The sequence below is a fragment of the Callithrix jacchus genome, chromosome 10, assembly GCF_049354715.1.
Source record: "Callithrix jacchus isolate 240 chromosome 10, calJac240_pri, whole genome shotgun sequence".
Classification (NCBI taxonomy): domain Eukaryota; kingdom Metazoa; phylum Chordata; class Mammalia; order Primates; family Cebidae; genus Callithrix; species Callithrix jacchus.
Window position 1 is genome coordinate 72,624,762 of NC_133511.1, and position 22,051 is coordinate 72,646,812.

At 37.9% G+C, this 22,051-nt stretch overlaps 2 protein-coding genes across 2 annotated transcripts; one reads left to right on the top strand and one right to left on the bottom strand.

Annotated features, from left to right (window-relative positions):
• The first annotated feature begins 2,060 nt into the window (after positions 1–2,060).
• OR10A4 (olfactory receptor family 10 subfamily A member 4) lies at positions 2,061–5,729 on the top strand. Its single transcript, XM_002754964.6, has one exon. It carries the CDS (start codon positions 2,424–2,426, stop codon positions 3,396–3,398), a length of 975 nt encoding a protein of 324 aa, XP_002755010.4. The 5' UTR covers positions 2,061–2,423; the 3' UTR covers positions 3,399–5,729.
• Positions 5,730–21,092: 15,363 nt separating this feature from the next.
• On the bottom strand, positions 21,093–22,040 carry OR2D2 (olfactory receptor family 2 subfamily D member 2). Its single transcript, XM_017978535.4, is given in 2 exon segments — positions 21,093–21,386; positions 21,389–22,040. Coding segments are annotated over 2 exon segments (945 nt in total). The 3' UTR covers position 21,093.
• Between the last annotated feature and the right edge of the window lie 11 nt (positions 22,041–22,051).

Genomic DNA, 22,051 nt, shown 5'->3' on the forward strand with positions numbered 1-22,051 from the left:
TTCATTATCTATTAATTCATTCAATAACAATTTACCTGGTATCTACCTTTCTTGGCATTAGGGTAAAAAATTGAATAACACAAGAGTGAAACTCCGTCTCAAAAAAAAAAATAATTGAATAACAATTTCTATTCCAAGGATCATGTCATCTAGAGTATGAGACAGATACATTCATTAATGATTATTCTAAAATAAGAACTATGAAAGTGGTATTCTAGCTCTCCAATGTTACTAATGTATTAGGATTTCTGACTCTCTTTAGAAATTGTGTTGCTTTGCTTTTACTACCACCCTGTACTGAACACTGGCTTATCCTCACCTGTGGGCTCAGATTTATTCCCATTCTGAAAAAGTGAGTGCAAGTGTCTCTTGATGGCCAAATCCCTGACATAGACACAGACCATCCAGGATGCAAAAACTTGCTGAAATAATTACTCCACTTCTTTGGGTCTCAGATTCCTTCACTGTAAAATGGGTATAATACTCTCTGTATCTTCAGGTGTTGTGAGAATTAAATAAGATAATACATGCAAAACACTTAGAATGGTGTGTGGAGCTTATTTGATGCTTCATAAATGTTCATTCTTAGTATGAAAGTAGATAAGATACCAAGGATGTTTTCACAAAAGAAGTGATTCCCTGGCTGGGCGCAGTGGCTCACGCCTGTGATCCCAGCACTTTGGGAGGCTGAGGCAGGCAGATCACGAGGTCAATATATGGAGACCATCCTGGCCAACATGGTGAAACCCCATCTCTACTAAAAATTAGCTGGGCATGGTAGCGTGTGCCTGTAGTCCCAGCTACTCAGGAGGCCGAGGCAGGAGAGTTGCTTTAACCCAGGGGGTGGAGATTGCGGTGAGCCAAGGTTGTGCTACTGCACTCCAGCCTGGGGCCTGGCGACAGAGCATGAGTCTGTCTCAAAAAAAAAAAAAAGTGATTTCCTGGTTGAATATTTTTTAATGAAGATGAATCAGCAAAAAATTTAGCATTTTCTCATTTTTTTCTCTTTACCTCCCTCCTTCCTTCCCACTCTAAATTCACCTCTTGCCCCTGCTCACAACTTTACTTAAATATCATCTTATCAGTGAAGATTTCCCCGACACTTTCCACCCCAAGTGTTTATCTCCTTCTCCACTACTTTATTTCTTCTTCATTGCTCTTATATACTATACTTTCTACTAACATAATTTGTTTATAACCTGTCTTCCTATGATAAGATGAGTTTTATAAGGGCAGAGATTTTTGCTTGTTTTATTTACAAATATATTATCTTCAGTATCTAAAACAGAGCATGGCATACAAAATTATCTTCTGATAATCAATATTTATTGAATAAATTATTATTTTATCTTAGAGATTGAATAGAGGGCCTATAGTGAATTTTGGCAATGAGTTGGATAAGAAAATTTTAGAAGATAGGCCTAGCATTATATCAATAATTATAATGGTCAACATTTATGGAGTATGTACAGGATAGCAGACAGCATGCTAAGTGCTTCAGACTATTCCTCTATGCGTTTATAGTCATCACAAGGAATTTCAGGGTCCCAATTTCGAAGCTTAGTTATTAATGCAATGATAAAATCTTTTGTTTCCTTTTCATAGGATTTCATATTATTGGTCACACTTGCATATTGAAGTTGGATTTTATTAACATGTAAAATGTGAGCTTCAAGTTTCTTGAGAGTCAAGACACAAGTGAACCAAGAGAGCTAATGAAAAAATTTATGCTTAAGCCATCTAGATTCTGTCCATGGTTCTGATGCTATCTTGACACATATAACTACTTGGAAAATACTCATCCCTGGGATCAACATAAGCCACACTGCCTATGTTGTGTGTCTTCTGTTTACACTGCAATTTTCAGAGTGTAGAAACTGAGATTCTTAAAATATAGTGAAACCTTCCTGAGTATGGGCTTCTTGAGATTGAGACCCATTTGGATCTCCTACTCAGGAGTCATTTGGTAATTGTTGAATCAATTTCTTTGATTTTCTCCTTCCTACATTTTTGTTTTGCAAAACATATACCTGCCTGACTTCACCGCTTTTCATTATGTGTCAAGACCTCTCTCTTCATAAAGGCTTGGTCTGACTTTCTTAGCACCATTATTGAGGAGAGATAAGTTAGGGGCATGAACGTAAAGCTGTGATTTTGGCCATTCTCTAGCAAGAACAGAAAAATAAGGACATGTATAGATATATATGGTATGCTAATTCAGTCTGAAAAAGTAGAATTCTCTCCCCAAAAATGAAAGTCTAATGGTAAAATTTCCTTTATTACATTTTGGAAAGTATAGATGTTTGATACTCAACAACTATAACAAGGAAAGTAAAGAATGAGGCCACAGGAAGTCCCTTTTATAAGAGTATAATAGAGGTATAAATAACATATGAGATTTCTTCTGCCTTCCTAGATTTTGAATGCCCAGTGAAGTCCTGGGCAGAAGAATGATGTGGGAAAACTGGACAATTGTCAGTGAATTTGTTCTTGTGAGCTTTTCAGCCCTATCCACTGAGCTTCAGGCTCTACTGTTTCTCCTTTTCTTGACCATTTACCTGGTTACATTAATGGGCAATGTCCTCATCATCCTGGTCACTACAGCTGACTCTGCACTACAAAGTCCTATGTACTTCTTCCTCAGAAACTTGTCCTTCCTGGAGATAGGTTTCAACTTGGTCATTGTGCCCAAGATGCTGGGGACCCTGATCATTCAAGACACAACCATCTCCTTCCTTGGATGTGCCACTCAGATGTATTTCTTCTTCTTTTTTGGGGCTGCTGAGTGCTGCCTCCTGGCCACCATGGCATATGATCGCTATGTGGCTATCTGTGACCCCTTGCACTACCCAGTTGTCATGGGCCACAGATCCTGTGCCCAGCTAGCAGCTGCTTCTTGGTTCTCAGGGTTTCCAGTGGCCACTGTGCAAACCATATGGATTTTCAGTTTCCCTTTTTGTGGCCCCAATAGGGTGAACCACTTCTTCTGTGACAGCCCTCCTGTCATTGCACTGGTCTGTGCTGACACCTCTCTGTTTGAACTGGAGGCTCTGACAGCCACTGTCCTATTCATTCTCTTTCCTTTCTTGCTTATCCTGGGATCCTATGTCCGCATCCTCTCTACCATCTTCAGGGTGCCCTCAGCTGAGGGGAAACACAAGGCCTTCTCCACCTGTTCCTCCCACCTCCTGGTTGTCTCTCTCTTCTACAGCACTGCCATCCTCATGTATTTCCGACCCCGATCTAGCGCCTCTCCCGAGAGCAAGAAGCTGCTGTCACTCTCTTATACAGTGGTGACTCCCATGTTGAACCCCATCATCTACAGCTTAAGGAATAATGAAGTGAAGGCTGCACTGAAGCGGGTTATCCACAGGACCCTGGGTTCTCAGAAACTATGATTGACTTAGATGGAAACTGAAGGCGTAAAATGTAAGCACACAAAAAAATGAATTCCTCAAGTGGGTTTGGTGTCTCCACTCTTTTTAGGTGACACGGTATGCCTATTGATTTTTTTTAACTTTCTACTAAGACCTATTTATGAAAGAAAGAACATGATGAATGAAAGAAAGCATTGTCATAGTCTCAATATTCTATGGGACAGTGGTACCAGTGTCTCTAGAGATGCTTCTAGTTTATATAAATTAGGATCCTCTGAAGATTGATAATTATAATCCACCATTTAAAAAAATTTGTTTCAACTTTTCTCACACTCCCTCATTCATTTCATTTTATAATTTTCTGCTTTACTTTCTTCTATTTGTCTAAAACCTACCTGTGTATTTCTAGGCTATTTTTGTTTACAAGGCAACTAAAATAACAATAATAATGCTAATAAATAGAAAAGTTTTGTTTTATTCTTATACTCATTTATTCAACAAATTTTGAGTTTGAACTCAACATTTTAACAAATTTATATTCAGCACTCAGCATATGTCACACTTGGTTTAGGCCCTGAAGACACATTGGTAAATAAAACAGATAATTTTTTTACCCCATAGAATTTACAATCTAGTGAGAAAAAGAGATGATAAAAAGAGACAAAAATCCTCCAGTGGTTTATAAAGTATACATGTTTAGAGGACTAGCAATTGAAGAGCAGACTGACTCTGTGTCTGCTCACAGAGTCAGTTTGCGCTTCTCTGACTCATAGAGTCAGTCTATGCCTCATCTGGAGAAAGGCTGTTTCATAGTGACAACTGCCTAAATCTCACATTATCCACCTGGTGTACGAGAACTGCTTGACATAAAAGGTATAAAGAACTCCCAGTCAAGTGTAAGTAGAGAAATTATGGGGAACTGCCATAAAGAACCAAAGATTCTTCGCTCATGAGATTTTTTTCTGTAATCTTATTGTGATTGGATGGAATCAATTGTCTTTTTCAAGCTTGTGTATCTTTCAACCAACATAGTAGCCTCTCTGTATGATTTTGTCTAGTGAACATGGTCCAACTCTGGACTCAGCAAACAGCAGCCTTTGGTATGGGCAACATAACTGTGTGTAAACATACTCATAGCAATTCATTAATAATTAAGGGTGAATTATATTTACTACACAGGCATGTCTGCCTTACCAACTCTATAAACAACCTATGAATGTGTGCCATAGAAGTACCAGGAGCAGTTTCCTTTCCTGCCAGAAGTGTCCTTTAGCTCTCTTGACACAAGAGCTTCTGAAAGATAGCTCATTCTGTAAAATGACTGTAAGAATTTTCAAAAGAAAAGGCAGATCATGGGGTTCTATTTGCATGAAGGCAATCACACAATCAAACAGATTGACACCATTAAAAATTGATAGTCTCCAATTTCGGTCAAACTTTAATCACTTCTTCACATTCCTTTTGCTTGACCTTGGTGAATAAAGTAAACAGCACCCCTTCTCCGCAAGGATATCTATATTCTAGTCCCTGGAACCTGTGAAAGTGGTACCTTCCATGGTAAAAGGGCTGCAGATGTGATTGATTTAAGGATTCTAATATAGGGAGACTATCTTGAGTTATCTTGGTGGACCCAATCTAATCACTAGGGTCCTTCTAAGAGGGAGGCAAGATGATAAGAAGAAGGGACAGAAAAATGTAAGTATGGAAGCACAGGTTAGAGAAGACAGAAGGTGATACATTACGGATTTTGAAATTAGAAGACAGGGCCATGAGCCAAAAAATATAGGCAGCCTCCAGAAGCTGAAAAAGTCAAGGGGACAAAATGTCCCTCTAGAGACTTCAGAAAATAATGCAGGTCTTGCTGACACCTTAATTATAGTGCACTGGAAGTGATTCTGGACTTTTAAACTCTAGAATTCTCAGATAACAAATCCATGTGGTTTTAAGCTACTAGGTTTGTGATAATTTGTTACAGCAGCAATAAGAAAATAATGCAGTTGGTTATACCATATCCTTTTCAACTAATGCCCAAGTTTTTGCTATTTTCCCCTGTACCTTTCTTCCTTCTTTCAAGAAAACAACTTCTACTTCATCAGGAAAATTGGGGTGATCAGATTTAAATGAATTTTACTTATGCCCTTCCATCTAAAAATGTGCCTGTCTATGCCCACATCTATGCCTATTTCTCTTAATCTGAGAAATACTTGATTTCATTGCCTCTTGTCTATGGCCCAAGCTCCCTGTAGTATCTTGTCTCTTTCACCTGTAACTTCAACCTCTTCCTCTCTTTTGCCTCAAGCTATAAACATGCCCTGATCCTTAAAACAAAAATGAATTACAGTCTTGATCATGTTTCTCTTGTCTTGCTCATTTATTGTCTGACTTTTGTACCATCTTTATTGAAATAACTTACATATTATAAAACTCAGCTATTTAAAGCTTATAATTCAATTTTTTTAGCATATTCACAATGTTGTGCAACCATCACCACAATCTAAGGTTCCAACAAATTTATCATCCCTAAAAAAAGCCCATACCCATTAGCATCAGACAACTTCCTGGGGAAAAAAGTTTATAATTTCTATTTTATTTTCATTACATTTACTACTTATTCACTGAAATCTAGTTTCTGCTCCTATCACTTTATGGATATACATCTTTCAAAATCATTAATGGCCTCTATATTAACATGCCCAATGTTTAATCTTAATTTCACTATTCTCTATTACAAATCTTACATTGCTCATGCATTTCTTTTGAATATTTCTATATCTTTTATTTCCCAAATACCACTGTGTTCTGGTTTTCTTTTTGCATCTTTGAACACTCATTCTCAATATTCAAGGAGTTTTCTCACAAACACTTAACCATTGCAAATACCGTGTTCCCCAAAGTTCCAATAATAACCTTGGTGCTTTTTTTTCCACTCTGTTACTTTTAAAAAAAAATAGCTTTATTGGCAGCAACAGGGCCCACACCACATCAGCAAGGCGGAGCCTCGGCAGGCAAATAGGGACTAGACTGCCTCCTAGCTGGGCAGGATAGTGCCACGGACACTCAGAAAGAAAGCCCCAACCCACCCGAGACAGAGCATCTGAGGAAAAAAAGGGGATCTAAGAGTTGTGCTGCAGCAGAATTAAACGCACCTGCCTAACAGCCCTGAATGAATAATGAAGCTCACAGCTCAGCACTTGAGCTCCTATAAAGTACAGTCTGTCTCCTCATGCAGCTCCCTGACCCCTGTATATCCAGAGTCACCTCAAAAAGGACTGATCAGACTGACATTAGGTGGGCACCATTCTGGGACAAAGGTAGCAGAAGAAGAAACTGGTAGCATTCCTCACCATTCTGTAGCTGCTACAGGTGTACCCCAGACAAGCAGGGCCTGGAGTGGACCTCAGCAGTTGTACAGCCGAGGGGCTAGACTGGTAGAAGGAAAACCAAGTAACAGAAAGACCTCATCATCAACAATCTGGGCATCCACTCAGAGACCCAATCGAAAAGTCAGCAACTACTCAGACGACAGGCGGATAAATCCACAAAGATGGGAAGAAACCAGCGCAAAAAGGAGGAAAACACCTGAAACCAGCACACCTCGCTTCCTACAAAGGACCAAAACTCCTCACCAGCAAGGGAACAAAGCTGGATGGAGAATGACTGTGACGAAATGACAGAATTAGACTTCAGAAGGTGGGTAATGAGAAACTTCTGTGAGCTAAAAGAACATGCTCTAAATCAATGCAAAGAAACTAAGAACCTTGAAAAAAGATTTGAGGAAATGATAACAAGAAAGGATAACTTAGAGAGGAATATGAATGAATGAAAGGAGCTGAAAAACACAATACGAGAACTTCGCGAAGCATGCACAAGTTTCAACAGCAAAATTGACAAAGCACAAGAAAGGATATCAGAAGTCAAAGATCAACTCAATGAAATAAAACGAGAAACCAAGATCAGAGAAAAAAGTGCAAAAAGGAATGAACAAAGTCTCCAAGAAATGTGGAACTATGTGAAGAGACCTAACCTACATTTGATAGGTGTACCAGAAGGGGACAAAGAGAATGAATCCAAGCTGGAAAATACTCTTCAGGATATTATCCAGGAAAATTTCCCCCACCTAGCAAGACAGGCCAACTCTCAAATGCAGGAAATACAGAGAACACCACAAAGATATTCCGCAAGAAGAGCAACCACAAGGCACATAATCGTCAGATTCAACAAGGTTGAAATAAAGGAGAAAATACTAAGGGCAGCCAGAGAGAAAGGTCGGGTCACCCACAAAGGAAAGGCCATCAGACTCACAGCAGATCTCTCGGCAGAAACTCTACAAGCCAGAAGAGAGTGGGGGCCAATATTCAACATCCTTAAAGAAAAGAACTTTCAACCCAGAATTTCATATCCAGCCAAACTGAGCTTCAGAAGTGAAGGAAAAATAAAATCCTTTGTGAACAAGCAAGTATTCAGAGATTTTGTCACCACCAGGCCTGCTTTACAAGAGCTCCTGAAAGAGGCACTACACATAGAAAGGAACAACCAGTACCAGCCATTCCAAAATCACACTAAATGCTAAAGAGCATAAACATAATGAAGAATCTACAACGACTAACGGGCAAAACAGCCAGCTAGCATCAAAATGGCAGTATCAAATTCACACATAACATTATTAACCATAAATGTAAATGGACTAAATGCACCAATCAAAAGACACAGACTGGCAAATTGGATAAAAAAACAAAACCCATCAGTGTGCTGTATCCAGGAAACCCATCTCACATGCAAGGATACACAAAGGCTCAAAATAAAGGGATGGAGGAAGATTTACCAAGCAAATGGACAGCAAAAAAAAAAAAGCAGAAGTTGCAATTCTCATCTCTGATAAAATAGACTTTAAAGCAACAAAGATCAAAAGAGACAAAGAAGGTCATTACATAATGGTAAAAGGATCGATACAACAAGAAGAGCTAACGATCCTAAACATATATGGACCCAATACAGGAGCACCCAGATACATAAGGCAAGTTCTTAATGACTTACAAAGAGACTTAGACTCCCACACAATAATAGTGGGAGACTTTAACACTCCACTGTCAATATTAGACAGATCAACTAGATAGAAAATTAAAAAAGATATCCAGGGCTTGAACTCAGACCTGGAACAAGCAAACCTGATAGACATTTACAGAACTCTTCATCCCAAATCAACAGAATATACATTCTTCTCAGCACCAAATCACACCTACTCTAAAACTGACCACATAATTGGAAGTAAAGCACTCCTGAGCAAATGCAAAATAAACAGTCTCTCAGACCATAGTGCAATCAACTTAGAACTCAGAATTCAGAAACCAACTCAGAACTGCACAGCTTCATGAAAACTGAACAACTTGAATGTTGACTGGATAAACAATGAAATGAAGACAGAAATAAAGAAGTTCTTTGAGCCAATGAGAACGAAGACACAACATGCCAGAATCTCTGGGACACATTGAAAGCAGTCTCTAGAGGAAAATATATAGCAATAAGTGCCCATATGAGGAGAATGGAGAGATCCAAAATTGACACCCTATCGTCAAAATGGAAAGAGCTAGAGGAGCAAGATAAAAAAGACTCAAAACCTAGCAGAAGACAAGAAATAACTAAGATCGAGCAGAAATGAAGGAGATAGAGACACGAAAAACCCTTCAAAAAATCAATAAATCCAAGAGCTGGTTTTTTGAAAAGATCAACAAAATAGACAAACCACTAGCCATATTGATTAAAAAGAAAAGAGAGAACAACCAAATAGATGCAATAAAAAATGATAACGGGGAAATCACCACAGATTCCACAGAAATTCAAACCATCATCAGAGAATATTACAAACAACTCTATGCACATAAACTAGTAAACCTGGAAGAAATGGATAAATTCCTGGACTCCTGTGTCCTCCCAAGCCTAAACCAGGAGGAAGCTGAAACTATGAATAGACCAATAACAAGGTCTGAAGTCGAGGCAGCAATTAAGAGCCTACCACACAAAAAAAGCCCAGGTCCAGATGGGTTCACAGCCAAATTCTACCAGACACAGAAAGAGGAGCTGGTACCATTCCTTCTGAAACTATTCCAAATAATCCAAAAAGAGGGAATTTTTCCTAAATCATTTTATGAGACCAATATCATCCTGATACCAAAACCCGGCAGAGACCCAACAAGAAAAGAAAACTTCAGGCCAATATCCATGATGAACATAGATGCAAAAATCTTCAATAAAATATTGGCAAGCCAATTGCAACAGCAAATCAAAAAACTTATCCATCATGATCAAGTAGGATTCATCCCGGGGATGGAAGGCTGGTTCAACATAGGCAAGTCTATCAACGTAATTCACCACATAAACAGAACCAAAAACAAAAACCACTTGATTATCTCAATTGACGCAGAGAAGGCATTCGACAAAATTCAACAGCCCTTTATGCTAAAAACCCTCAATAAACTCAGTATCGATGGAACATATCTCAAAGTAATAAAAGCTATTTACGACAAACCAACAGCCAATATTATACTGAATGGGCAAAAACTGGAAGCATTCCCTTTGAAATCTGGCACTAGACAAGGATGCCCTCTTTCACCACTCCTATTCAATATAGTTCTGGAAGTTCTAGCCAGATCAATCAGGCAAGTAAAAGAAATAAAGGGTTTTAAAATAGGAAAAATGGAAGCCAAATTGTCTCTATTTGCAGACGACACGATAGTATACCTAGAAGACCCCATCGCCTCAGCCCAAAAACTCCTGAAACTGATAAGCAGCTTCAGCAAAGTCTCAGGATATAAAATCAATGTGCAAAAATCACAAGCATTCCTCTACACCAATAACGGACTTAAAGAAAGCCAAATCAAGAACGAACTGCCATTCACATTTGCTACAAAAAGAATAAAATACCTAGGAATACAACTCACAAGGAACGTAAGGGACCTCTTCAAGGAAAACTACAAACCACTGATCAACGAAATCAGAGAGGACACAAACAGATGGAGAAACATTCCATGTTCATGGTTAGGAAGAATTAATATTGTGAAAATGGCTAAACTACCCAAAGTAATTTACAGAATCAACACTATCCCCATCAAGCTACCATCGACTTTCTTCACAGAACTGGAAAAAAGGACCATGAACTTCATATGGAACCAAAAGAGAGCCTGCATAGCCCAGTCAATTCTAAGCAAAAAGAACACAGCAGGGGGCATCACACTACCGGATTTCAAACTATACTACAAGGCTACAGTAATCAAAACAGCATGGTACTGGTACCAAAACAGAGATATAGACCAATGGAACAAAACAGAGGCATCGGAGGCAACACAACATATCTACAAATATACAATCTTTGATAAACCTGACAAAAACAAGCAATGGGGAAAGGATTCCCTGTTTAATAAATGGTGTTGGGAAAACTGGCTAGCCATGTGCAGAAAGCAGAAACTGGACCCCTTCCTGACACCTTACCCTAAATTAACTCCAGATGGATTAAAGACTTAAACATAAGACCTGGCACCCTAAAAACCCTAGAAGAAAATCTAGGCAAAACTATCCAGGACATAGGAGTAGGCAAGGACTTCATGAACAAAACACCAAAAGCATTGGCAACAAAAGCCAAAATAGACAAATGGGACCTAATGAAACTCCACAGCTTCTGCACGGCAAAAGAAACAGTCACTAGAGTGAATCAGCAACCAACAGAATGGGAAGACATTTTTGCAGTTTACCCATCTGACAAAGGGCTGATATCCAGAATTTACAGAAATTCAAATAGATTTACAGGAAAAAAACAAACAAGCCCATTCAAAAATGGGCAAAGGATATGAACAGACACTTTACGAAAGAAGACATATATGAGGCCAACAATCATATGAAAAAATGCTCATCGTCACTGGTCATCAGAGAGATGCAAATCAAAACCACATTGAGATACCATCTCACGCCAGTTAGAATGGCGATCATTAAAAAATCTGGAGACAACAGATGCTGGAGAGGATGTGGAGAAAAAGGAACACTTTTACACTGTTGGTGAGAGTGTAAATTAGTTCAACCATTGTGGAAGACAGTGTGGCGATTCCTCAAGGCCTTAGAAATAGAAATCCCATTTGACCCAGCAATCCCATTACTGGGTATATATCCAAAGTACTATAAATCGTTCTACTATAAGGCCACATGCACACGAATGTTCATTGCAGCACTGTTGACAATAGCAAAGACCTGGAACCAACCCAAATGCCCATTGATGATAGACTGGATTGGGAAAATGTGGCACATATACACCATGGAATATTATGCAGCCATCAGAAATGATGAGTTCATGTCATATGTAGGAACATGGATGAATCTGGAGAACATCATTCTCAGCAAACTGACACAAGAACAGAAAATGAAATACCACATATTCTCACTCATAGGAGGGTGAGGAAAAATGAGAACACATGGACACATGTAGGGGAGTACTAAACACTGGGCTCGATTGGGGGGAAAAGGGGAGGGCCAGCGGGGGGGGGAGCTGGGGAGGGATAGCCTGGGGAAAAATGACAAATGTGGGTGAAGGGGAGAAAGGAAGCAAAACACATTGCTATGTGTGTACCTATGCAACTGTCTTGCACGTTCTGCACATGTACCCGAAAACCTAAAATGCGATAAAAAATAAAAAAAAATGTAACCTTCCACACACACAAACAAAATAGCTTTATTGAAGTATAATTGATATACAAAACTATATATAATAATATATACAATTTGATGAGTTTGTACACAGGCATATACCCATACCATACATACCACAAACAAGGTAAGAAAAGGAAAGAGAGAAAGAGAGAGAGAAAATCTTCATCACTCTGAGCTTGAGAATCAGATTTTTGCAACTGTCCATAAGATATATCCACAGTGATTTCTCAAAGGCACTTCAAAAATATCTTTTAACTCATATCAAAAACGAAACTCATTTTCTTTATCAAACCTGCTTCTTGAACTGAATTCCTGTTTCAAAGACTGTGACTACCATTACCTAGTCAACCAAATCAGAAATCTGATAATCAAATGAGACTCATTTTTCATACCAGAAAATCCAATAAAAATCCTCACCTAACCTGCATGTTGTCATTTCCTTTGGGCCACAATACTATATTACATATAATCTTTAATAAATTCTACAAGGACTATGTGATTCTTTTTCTGGATCATAACTTAGAAATACTGTTTACAAAAGAAGAGTTAAGTATATTTCTTCCTAAAACATTTTTATTGCCCATTTAAAATTTTTATTGCTATTTTGCTCATTCAAAATATTGCGATACATTCATAAATTGACCATCCTACAAGTTGCATTTCAAATATTACCTCTTTCATGGCATGAGTTCAATTGCTTTCAACCTGACAGTATTTTCTTCTCTGAGAAAACACATGCACACAAACATATAACCTATTTTTATTCTGTCTTACTCATTTGCTCCTTGATTATGTTGTTTTCTTGTAAGGACAGGGTTTATAACATATTTATATCCCTTGCATGGCCTAGTACAGTATCTTAAGCATGGTAAAAATGCAATTAATAGGCTGGGTGTAGTGCCTCACCCAAGCACTTTGGAGGCCAAGGTGGGAGGATCACCTGAGGTCAGGAGTTCAAGACCAGCCTGACCAACATGGTGAAAACTCATCTTTTAAAAAAAAATCAATTAATATACATTTGATTTCCCGTGAAATAAAATGGGAGTGTTAAATAAGTACAAACATTCAACTATCTAGTATCCCTCATAGATATTCATATATAATCCCTGCAGAGAAATGTTGACTTACCAATATTTTAGGTTTCCAATATTTAAAACAATTCTGTATTTATGATTAAATGTGTGAATTAAAAATGATAACTTTATATCTGTCCACCTGAAGGGTGTCTGTATCATCCAAGAATATGTGTAAAATACATAACTTCTGCATTTACTCCCTGCCCATCACAGTTAATCATTTCTACGTAAATTACATAATAGGATTGAATTAGAAAATATAATTAAAAATACATATTTCTATAGTTTATAAGTTACACTTATAAAATTCTACTTTTTTCTTTAAAACAGCCCTTTGAATTAACTATTGTTATTATTATTCCCATATTAGAGATTATCTAAAAGATTTTATCTGGTTTCATGCCTTTTTATACTATGTGTAGAGTACTGACCCCCAAAATTATATCTTCAAATGTGATATCTCCACTGAGCTCAAATTCAATATCCAATTGCATTCTTCATATCTCTGCATTTATGTCAAGTAGGCATCTCAAACTTCCAAAACATTTCCATAAAACTTGCTTTGAACATGGATGAATCTGGAAACCATCATTCTCAGCAAACTGACATAGGAACACAAAATCAAACACCATATGTTCTCGCTCATAAGCGGGTGTTGAACAATGAGAACACATGGACATAGGGAGAGGAACATCACACATTGAGGTCTGTTGGGGGTCCAGGGGAGGGACAGCAGAGCAGGGGAGGTTGGGGAGGGATAACATGGGGAGAAATGCCAGATATAGGTGATGGAGGGATGGAGGCAACAAACCACATTGCCATGTATGTACCTATGCAACAATCCTGCATGATCTGCACATGTACCCCAGAACCTAAAGTACAATATAAAAACTTGCTTTTTTATTCCCCTCTTCCACTCACCAGTAAATATTATCACCATTTATTCAGTGACTCAAGCCAAAATCTTAAGAGCCATCCTTATTTACACACTACCTTTCATCCCTCATATTCGACCTATCAGCAAAACTGACAAATGATTTCCAAAACATGCTATATCCAATTTTCTTTGATCTTATACTGCTATTATCCTAGGCCAAGACTCAATCATTCTTTACCTTGACTACAGCAGTACCTCCTAACATACCTTCCTATTTCTTTCTTGCTTCCCTATAATCTGCTATCCGTGGGGAATCCTGAGTAGTCTTTTAAATATGTAAATAAGATTATGTCATTCCCTTGCTTGAAGACTTTTCACAGCTTTCCATCACTATTCAAGTAAAATGCAAAACCTTCATTAATTCTACATACCCAGCTTGTGCTAATCTCTATCCACTTTTCCAACCATACTTAAAATCCCCTGGCCTCTCAATTACATTGATATAATTCAATGATTTTGAACTGTGAATCAGAATCACCTGAAGAACTTTGACGACACATTTAATGTCAGCACTTTTGGCCACAAGAAGTACTTTGCATTTAAATAATTCTCCCTCAAACAACTATACAACTACAAAAGACTGACAAAACACAGGAAACAAGTGCTTAAAGATACAGGAGAGCAGCAAACACACACTTGAAGAGAAAAGGTAGATGAGGGAAGAACAATAAGGTAAGTGCCATATTCACCCAAGTATTTTCCCCATAGGCATTCATCAATTCTCTAAGAGGAAAAGAGAGTGTTAGCATAAAGTGGCAGTCACTGAAACAAGAAGATAGAAATTAGAATTTGGGGTTGCCAAACATATTAACATTGAGAATCAAATCACAAAGATGAGGGAACCACAGATAAATGAGTCCAAATATTTGCATGTAATATGCTTCTAAGTTGTTTGTCACTCCTAAACAGTGTATGCACAAGAAAAGACTCAGGAAAACTTAGAAGAAAGCAGCATGTGAAAGGCTTAAAATATGAGCTGAGCATCTGGTAACTGATTGGTGCTGGGAGATAGAGGGTGGGGTTTAAGTCTTGAGGTAGATGACTCTGTGCTTTCAGCTGAGATCCCTCAAAGATCATAATTTAGGAACAAATGCAAAGCTAGATAGAATAAGCTTAACAAAGACTAAAACAAACCATCAAGTGGATTGAATTGATCTGCTTGTCTTTTTACCTTGTCAAAAAAAAAACTGCATCCTCCTAGGAAGAAAAAATCATCCAGAGCCTCTACAAGGGGAGAATCTAGTGAAAAAATTATAAAACATGCTAATAAAAGGGATAAAAAATGACTGAAAACCAAGAGAAAAAAATAGAAAATTTGTCTATAAATGTTTGTGACATCTGTGACATTTGTTTTGCTAGTCTTATTTGGACAATTTATTTGTCTATATCTAGATATATTGCCATTATCTATAAAAAATTTAGAGGTGATTTAGATACTAGAGTTCTAAGTTCAAAATAACTATTATTAATATTTTTAAGAAAAGAAAAATCTTTTCATGAGATAACTACAATTCATAAAAATACAAATAGACATAAAACTAAAAAAGAAGCTAAACTGAAAATTCACTGGGTAGGCTCAATAACAAATTACACAAAAAAGAAAAGATAACTTATAAACTGTGGTCTTGTTCAGTAGGAAGTATGGAGACTGAAGCACAGAATAAAAGGAAGAGAAAATAAATGAGCATAAAAGTTCAACTAAGCAAAAAGGTCTAAATCATGGTTAATCAGATTTCCAGGAGAAAAAAAATAAAGAAAAAGAGACACAATATCTGAAAAAATACTAGCTCAGTGAACACCAATCAGATTGCTAAAACAAACAAATAAATAATAAATCACAGCAAAATGCTGTAAAAAGAGATAATATGTAAAAAGCATCTATACAATCACAAAAATTAGTGAAAGACAGAAGACAGTGGGATAATGTTTTTAAACTGTTGAAAGAAAATACTGGCTGTATACATTTTTGTATCTAACAAAACTATCATTCAAAACTACTCTCAAGGACTTCTACTTTTCACCAAAATTTGATAACAGGAAGTGGACTTATCTGTCACCTAAAACAGTAAAATAAGAGCACATAAAATACATGAAACAATGATCTTTCAAGGCACGGGCATCAAGCAACAAAGGAAAGTGATTGCTGAGAGACTAAAAATAAATGAGGTAAACCTTATGAATGTATAACAGAGAAGAGAGATCACAGAGAAAGAGAACCTTAAAGATCTAAAAGGGATTCATTTTGGCTATTTAATAGAGTCAAGCACATACATCTGAAGAAACTGTCCAAGGCTGGGGAAATAGCCATCAGAAATAATCTGAGGAAGTATCAGAGGTGCTTGGCATGCACATAGTGTCCATAATAGTTCCTGTTCCCAACATTCAGGTTGGAAAAACTTATAATTCATGGAATATTGGATAGAGGATGCAGCAAAGTCTAATTTCAGTAATGAGGAATACTTGTCCCTAGACTGAGCACTGCTTCAGACCCACCTAACAAATCATACAGCAAAACATAAAAGGACAAAATTATCTTCAAGTAAATTAACTGAATTCTAAAACAGCTCAAGAAGATTTATAGGAGTACCCAAAATACCCAGCATCCATCAGAGTACAATTCACCAAATCTGGCACTCAATAAAATATTCTGAATTATAGAAAGAGGAAAGGAAATAATGATTTGTAATCCTTTGAGTATATACCCAATATGGGATTTCTGGGTCAAATGGTATTTCTTGTTCTAGATCCTTGAGGAATTGCCACACTGCCTTCCACATGGTGGAACTAATTGATACTTCCACCAACAGTATAAAAAAAGTGTTCCTATTTCTCCACATCTTCTGCAGCATCTGCTGTTTCCTGACTTTAATGATGGCGGTTCTAACTGGTGTGAGATGATATCTCATTGTGGTTTTGTTTTGGATTTCTCTAAAGACCAGTGATGAGCTTTTTTCCATGTCTGTTGGCCTTATAAGTGTCTTCTTTAGAGAAATGTCTGTTTATATCCTATGCCCACTTTTTGATGGAGTTGCTTGGTATTTCTCTTGAAAATTTGCTTAAGGTCCTTATAGATTCTGGATATTAGACCTTTGTCAGATGGATGGATCGCAAAAATTTTCTGCCATTCTGTAGGTTGCCAAACAGACACTTTCCTTCTTTTTTTTTTTTTATTGTACTTTAAGTTCTGAGTACATGTGCAGATCTTTCAGGATTGTTGCATAGGTACCCACATGCCATGGTGGTTTGCTGTCTCCATCCCCCCATCACCTACATCAGGCATTTCTCCCAGTGTTATCCCTCCCCAACCTCCCCAACCCCCACTGTCTCTCCCTTAGCCCCCCACCCCCCAACAGACCCCAGTGTGTGATGTTCCCCTCCCTGTACCCATGTGTTCTCATTGTTCAACACCTGCTTATGAGGGAGAACATGCGGTATTCGGTTTTCTGTTCTTGTGTCAGTTTGCTGAGAATTATGGTTTCTAGATTCATCCATGTCCCTACAAACGACACAAACTCATCATTTTTTATGGCTGCATAGTATTCCATGGTATATATGTGCCACATTTTCTTTGTCCAGTCTATCACTGATGGGCATTTGGGTTGCTTCCACATCTTTGCTATTGTAAACAATGTCGCAATGAACATACATGTGCATGTGTCTTCATAATAGAACGATTTATAATCCTTTGGGTATATACCCAGTAATGGGATTGCTGGGTCAAATGGAATTTCTTTTTCTGGGTCCTTAAGGAATAGCCACACTGTCTTCCACAATGGTTGAACTAATTTATACTCCCACCAACAGTGTAAAAGTGTTTCCGTTGCTCTACATTCTCTCCAGCATCTGTTGTCTCCAGATTTTTTAATGATCACCATTCTAACTGGCATGAGGTAGTATCTCACTGTGGTTTTGATTTGCATTTCTCTAATGACTAGTGATGATGAGCATTTTTTCGTATGTTTCTTGGCCTTGTGTATGTCTTCTTTTGGAAAGTGTGAACAGACACTACAAAAGAAGACATACAAGTGGCCAGAAAGCATGTGACAAAATGCTGAACATCACTAATCATTAGAGAAATACAAATCAAAACCACAGTGAGGTGCCATCTCATACCAGTCAAAATGGCTACTATTAAAAAGTAAAGAAACAACAACAGCAACAAAACCCAGACACTGTCAATGTTGCAGAGAAAAGGCAACACTTCTCTGGTGGGAATGTAAGTTAGTTCAGCCACTGTGGAAAGCAGCTTGGTGATTTTTCAAATAACCTAAAAACAGAACTACCATTTGACCCAGCAATGCCATTACTGGGTATATACCCAAAGGAAAATAAATCGCTCTACCATAAAGACACGTGCATGGTTATGTTCATTCCAGCACTTTTCACTACAGTGAAGACCTAAATCAACCTATTTACAACAGCAAAGACCTAAATCAACCTAAATGCCCATCAATAGCAGGAAATGTGGTACATAAACACCATGGAATACTAAATAGCCATAAAAAAGAACAAGATCATGTCTTTTGCAGCAACATAGATGGAGCTAGAGACCTTTATCCTATGTTAACACAGGAACAGAAAACCAAATACTGCGTGTTCCCACTTATAAGTTGGAGCTTAACATTGAGCACACACAGATAGAAATAATAAAACAACACATACAGTGGCCTACTTGAGCGTGGAAGATAAGAGAGGGGTGAGGATTAAAAAAAACTGCCTATGGGATACTATGCTTATTACCTGGATGATGAAATAATCTGTACACCAAACCCCCGTGACACACAACTTACCTATGTAATAAACCAGCACATGTACCCCTGAAACTAAAAGTTAAAAAAAAAGTAAATACAGAATCATCAAGAACTCAAATATTATTACAGGCAAGTCGTTTTATTTTGCCACAACCGTTAAAAAAGCTCCAGTAAGCTGAGCTTAAAGCAGAAAATAAGAAATCCATGAAAGTGTAATGAAAGAACAAGCTGTAATTATCAAGTTATGTCTGGTGCAGGATTAGGAGCTACAGCAGCTATGTTTTCTTCTAATTATTTCCTTTTTTATTGCTCTTCAGTTTTCAATGTTTTTATGTGAATAATCATGATGGGAGCTATTCTGTTATGTATCAAGTAGAAGTGTGAGCTACTTGATATCATGCTGCTGTGATAAAGTTCATAAGGGAATTTTATGTGTTTCCTGTATTAGAAACATAAAGTAATCACTGGAAGAAGAAGTGGATGCTGAGGACAAAAGGGGTGTACTTCACTTGTTGACATTTTCAGATCTACCTTCTATCCTTTTCCAGCTTGCTATGTGCTTCAGAATGTTTGATGTCTTTTATGGATTATACAAAAAGTCTCTTTGTTCCTTAGCTTCTAATTGGAATACAATAACAGGGGATTGGAAGGTGGGTGGAAAATGGGCTTGAGAAATATTTCATCTCATGGTTTCCTTGCCTTCATGTAACCTACATCCACCGTTTGTCTTTTGTAGCCTTAGTGTATAGCTACCCTCTCCAGGTTCTAATTCCCTCCTCTTAGTCATTCAAACTTAGCATTAGTTAGAGCTTCTCACTCTTGGTCTATGTCACTATTCTTGGGAAATGTCACTATCTCTTGCTGGTCTTCACAACCCCTTTATTCATCTTTATGAAGGTGTATCCTGATAAATATAATCCTTATGCTTCTAAAAAGAGTGTGAGGACAGCAGAGTTCATATTCTGCTTCATTGTACCCATGCTCTTCATTACCCAATTTAACCACACATACAGGTGCATATGCCAACCCACATGTAGCATCTAGCTCATAGTAAGTGATTCAGTGATGTCTGTTAATTTATTGATCATTTGATGATGCAGAGAGACTCTGAAGTACAAAAAGATAAAGGACTTGGAGTAAGATCTGGGATAGACAGGTGATAATAGACAGCATTATTAAAAAAGTAGATTTTACTAGGCTTATAAAATGTGCATGTTTCTCAGGAGATTCCTTAAGTCAGGTGTCAAAGGACCAACCAGAAGGAAGCATATCCTCCTTCCAATTGCTCCATGAATTATTGTCCTTCTCCTTCTATGAAAGAAATGTGGGATGAAGGATAGAGAGGGTGTCTATAGATAAGGCTTGAGAATAAGAATCTTACCATATTTTTATTCACAATAGACATAATTATATACAGTTTGGGAATACAGTGTGATGTTTCAATGCAAGTAAACATTGTATAATGATCAAATCAGTGTAATTATCGTATCCATCACTTTAAATCTTACCATATTTTAGATTCACAATGAAGAGGGCTATCCAGCAAGTTCTCTTTAATAATATAATTTTATTTTATCCAATATATCAAAATATTATTCTATTTTCATGCCATCCACATAAAATTATTAATGACATGGTTTATATTCTATTTTCATATTGATGTGAACATTTGAAATCCAATGTGCAGGTTTTTCTTTTTTTAACTTGTATTTTAGAATCAGGGGTACACATGCAGGTTTGTTACAGAGGTATATTGCGTGATGCTGAGATTTGGAAATGAATCCCTCACCCAGCTAATGAGTAGGTAATAGGCAGTTTTTGTAAATGCATCTCCCTCCCTTCCATAATCTAGCAGTCCCCAATGTCTATTGTTCCATCTTTGTCTTCATATGTACCCAACGTATAAGTGAGAACATGAAGTATTTGGTTTTCTGTTTTTGTGCTAATTCACTTAGGATAATGGTTTCAAGCTCCATCTATGTTTCTGTGAAAAATTTGATTTCATTCTTTTTTATTGTTGCATAGTATTCCATGGTGTATATGTACTTTTCTTCTTCAGAGCAGGAGTGAAAGTTTATTAAAAAGCTTTGGAACAATAAGGAAGGAAAGGAAAGGAGAAAAAAGAAGAAAAGTACAACTTGGAAGAGGGCCAAGTGGGTGACTTGAAAAATCAAGTACACCAAAATCCAATCCCCCTGGATTGGTTCCATGTCTTCCCAGCAAGTCTTCGAAGTAGGAAGCCAACAGGGTCTCTGAGCTCACTATTAGTGTGAGATTCCAAGCTTGCATGGGAAATTTCTTGTGGCTACTTTCCTCAGAGCTCCCTTCACATCCTTGTTTCTCAGGCCATAGATGAGGGGATTAAGCATGGGAGTCACCATTGCATAGAAAACAGACACCAATTTTTCCTGCTGTTTGGAAGACTTGGGTGTCATGTAAGTGACAATTGCTGATCCATTAAAAAGTATGACCACCATTAGGTGGGAGCCACAGGTAGAAAATGCCTTGAGACTCCCCACAGTTGACTTCATCTTGACCACAGTTACTATGATATGGCACAGGATACCAGAATTAGAAATACAGGTATGAGGAGAATCACGACCCCCGTAAGAAAAATGGCCATCTCTGATGTGTGGGTGTCTGTGGATGCCAAGATCAATAATGCAGGGGCCTCACAAAAGAAATGAGCAATACTATTACTGCCTTGGTAGGGTAGCCTCAGTGTGAAGGTGGTGTCTACCACAGACACCAGAATGCCACTTGTCCATGATCCTGTGGCCAGCTGGACACACACTTTCCAGGTCATGATGCTAGGGTAATGCAGAGGATAGCAAATTGCCACATAGCGATCATAGGACATCACTGCCAGAAGGGCACACTGTGTACACCCAAAAATGAGGAAAAAGAGAAGTTGAGCTGCACAGTGTGTGAATGAAATGACCTTCTTCCTGGAAAGCAGGTGGACTAGTGCCTGAGGAACTATGTTGGTAGAGAAACAGAGGTCAGCCAGAGACAAGTTGCAGAGAAAAAAATACATGGGTGCGTGAAGCCGGGAGTCAATATGAACAAGGGACATGAGAAGCAGATTTCCAAGCACAGTGACCAGGTAGACACCCAGGAATAAGATAAATAGCAGCTGCTGGATGTGCGGGCCATTGGAGAGTCCCAGAAGGAGGAATTCTGTCACCTGTGTCTGATTTATCTGTCTCATAGTTTGTTGCC

What these genes read in the sequence shown, in the direction of transcription:
- OR10A4 (XM_002754964.6), top strand. Translation starts at nt 2,424, where the DNA reads ATGCCCAGTGAAGTCCTGGGCAGAAGAATGATGTGGGAAAACTGGACA.